Source organism: Rhinoderma darwinii, chromosome 7 (genome assembly GCF_050947455.1).
Source record: "Rhinoderma darwinii isolate aRhiDar2 chromosome 7, aRhiDar2.hap1, whole genome shotgun sequence".
Classification (NCBI taxonomy): Eukaryota; Metazoa; Chordata; class Amphibia; order Anura; family Rhinodermatidae; genus Rhinoderma; species Rhinoderma darwinii.
Window position 1 is genome coordinate 144,922,568 of NC_134693.1, and position 3,273 is coordinate 144,925,840.

Consider the following 3,273-nt stretch of genomic DNA (forward strand, 5'->3'; position numbering starts at 1 on the left):
GGAACCTGCCCCAGAATATTACTCCGGAACCTGCTCCAGAATATTACTCCGGAACCTGCCCCAGAATATTACTCCGGAACCTGCCCCAGAATATTACTCCGGAACCTGCCCCAGAATATTACTCCGGAACCTGCCCCAGCATATTGCTCTGGAACCTGCCCCAGAATATTTCTCCAGAACTTGCCCAGAATATTGCTTCAGAACATGCCCCAGCATATTGCTCAAGAACCTTCCCCAGAATATTGCTCCAGAACCTGCCCCAGAATATTGCTCTAGAACCTGCCACAGAATATTGCTCCAGCACCTGCCCCAGAATATTGCTTCTGAACCTGCCCCAGAATATTGCTCAAGAACCTTCCCCAGAATATTGCTCTAGAACCTGCCCCAGAATATTGCTCAGGAACCTGCACCAGAACCTTCCCCAGAATATTGCTCTAGGACCTGCCCCAGAATATTGTTCTAGGACCTGCCCCAGAATATTGCTCCTGAACCTGCCCCAGAATATTGCTCCTGAACCAGCCCCAGAATATTACTCCTGAACCTGCCCCAGAATATTGCTCCTGAACCTGCCCCAGAATATTGCACCGGAACCTGCCCAAAATATTGCTCTAGGACCTGCCCCAAAATATTGCTCCAGAACCTGCCCTAGAATATTGCTCCTGAACCTGCCCCAGAATATTGCTCCGGAACCTGCCCCAAAATATTGCTCTAGGACCTGCCCCAGAATATTGCTCTAGAACCTGTGCTGTATATGGGAGGTCAGTGCTGGATGAGCTGCAGCCGCTCCCCCCCCCCCCTGTGTTTAACCCCTGCAGTTCCCAGGACAACTGGTTGTGTAGAGCTGAATGTTGTTAGTTACCTGCAAGGACAGGAAGGTGAAGTCACAACAACTCTCATCAGGAGGGGAATCATCACCTCCAGCGGACGTTGGGGGGACACACCAGGATATAATGGGGCCTATACCCCGGGTGCTGCACATTGCTGCCCTCTGCTTCATTCACTCAGTTTACGGACAAGGTAAGGGCCACAGGGCTGTACATACAGAGCAAGGGAAGTAGTACTGTTCACCTGTCATATATACACACCACATACAGAGCAAGGGAAGTAGTACTGTGCACCGGTCACATATACAGAGCAAGGGAAGTAGTACTGTGCACCTGTCACATATACAGAGCAAGGGAAGTGGTACTGTGCTGCGGTCACATACTGGGGGCTATAGTACATGGGAAGTGGTACTGTGCTACGGTCACATACTGGGGGCTATAGTACATGGGAAGTGGTACTGTGCTACGGTCACATACTGGGGGCTATAGTACATGGGAAGTGGTACTGTGCTGCGGTCACATACTGGAGGCTATAGTACATGAGAAGTACTGTGCTACGGTCACATACTGGAGGCTATAGTACATGAGAAGTGGTACTGTGCTACGGTCACATACTGGGGGCTATAGTACATGGGAAGTGGTACTGTGCTGCGGCCACATACTACTGGAGGCTATAGTACATGGGAAGTGGTACTGTGCTGCGGCCACATACTACTGGGGGCTATAGTACATGGGAAGTGGTACTGTGCTACGGTCACATACTGGAGGCTATAGTACATGGGAAGTGGTACTGTGCTGCAGTCATATACTGGAGGCTATAGTACATGGGAAGTGGTACTGTGCTGCAGTCATATACTGGGGGCTATAGTACATGGGAAGTGGTACTGTGCTACGGTCACATGCTGGAGGCTATAGTACATGAGAAGTGGTACTGTGCTACGGTCACATACTGGGGGCTATAGTAGATGGGAAGTGGTACTGTGCTACAGTCACATACTGGGGGCTATAGTACATGAGAAGTGGTACTGTGCTACGGTCACATGCTGGAGGCTATAGTACATGGGAAGTGGTACTGTGTTGTGGTCTCATACTGGTGGCTATAGTACATGGGAAGTGGTACTGTTCTACGGTCACATACTGGGGGCTATAGTACATGGGAAGTTGCTCCGGAACCTGCCCCAGAATATTGCTCCAGAACCTGCCCCAGAATATTGCTCCGGAACCTCCACCAGAATATTGCTCAAGAACTTGCCCAGAATATTGCTTCAGAACCTGCCCCAGCATATTGCTCCAGAACATTTCCCAGAATATTGCTCCAGAACCTGCACCAGAATATTGCTCTAAAACCTGCCACAGAATATTGCTCCAGAACCTGCACCAGAATATTGCTCTAAAACCTGCCACAGAATATTGCTCCAGAACCTGCCCCAGCATATTGCTCCAGAATCTTTCCCAGAATATTGCTCCGGAACCTGCCCAGAATATTGCTCTGGAACCTGCCCCAGAATATTGCTCCAGAACTTGCCCAGAATATTGCTTCAGAACCTGCCCCAGAATATTGCTCCAGAACCTGAACCAGAATATTGCTCTAGAACCTGCCCCAGAATATTGCTCCGGAACCTGCCCCAGAATATTGCTCCAGAACCTGCCCCAGAATATTGCTCTAAAACCTGCCACAGAATATTGCTCCAGAACCTGCCCCAGCATATTGCTCCAGAATCTTTCCCAGAATATTGCTCCTGAACCTGCCCCAGAATATTGCTCCGGAACCTGCCCCAGAATATTGCTCTGGAACCTGCCCCAGAATATTGCTCCAGAACTTGCCCAGAATATTGCTTCAGAACCTGCCCCAGAATATTGCTCCAGAACCTGAACCAGAATATTGCTCTAGAACCTGCCCCAGAATATTGCTCCGGAACCTGCCCCAGAATATTGCTCTGGAACCTGCCCCAGAATATTGCTCTGGAACCTGCCCCAGAATATTGCTCCAGAATATTGCTTCAGAACCTGCCCCAGCATATTGCTCCAGAACCTGCCCCAGAATATTGCTCCAGAACCTGCCACAGAATATTGCTTCTGAACCTGCCCCAGAATATTGCTCTAGAACCTGCACCAGAATAATGCTCTAGAACCTGCACCAGAACCTTCCCCAGAATATTGCTCTAGGACCTGCCCCAGAATATTGCTCCTGAACCTGCCCCAAAATATTGCTCTAGGACCTGCCCCAAAATATTGCTCTAGAACCTGTGCTGTATATGGGAGGTCAGTGCTGGATGAGCTGCAGCCGCTCCCTCCCCCCCCCCCTGTGTTTAACCCCTGCAGTTCCCAGGACAACTGGTTGTGTAGAGCTGAATGTTGTTAGTTACCTGCAAGGACAGGAAGGTGAAGTCACAACTACTCTCATCAGGAGGGGAATCATCACCTCCAGCGGACGTTGGGGGGACACACC

The 3,273-nt window shown here is 50.1% G+C and overlaps 1 protein-coding gene across 1 annotated transcript in view; it reads left to right on the plus strand.

Annotated features, from left to right (window-relative positions):
- The first annotated feature begins 891 nt into the window (after nt 1-891).
- CDHR4 (cadherin related family member 4) overlaps nt 892-3,273 on the plus strand; it is a 35,064-nt gene continuing 32,682 nt past the window's right edge. Inside the window, exon 1 of the mRNA XM_075831991.1 lies at nt 892-1,017. Within this exon, the coding sequence (XP_075688106.1) occupies nt 951-1,017 (67 nt within the window). The 5' untranslated portion in view covers nt 892-950. The remainder of the gene's footprint in view (nt 1,018-3,273) is intronic.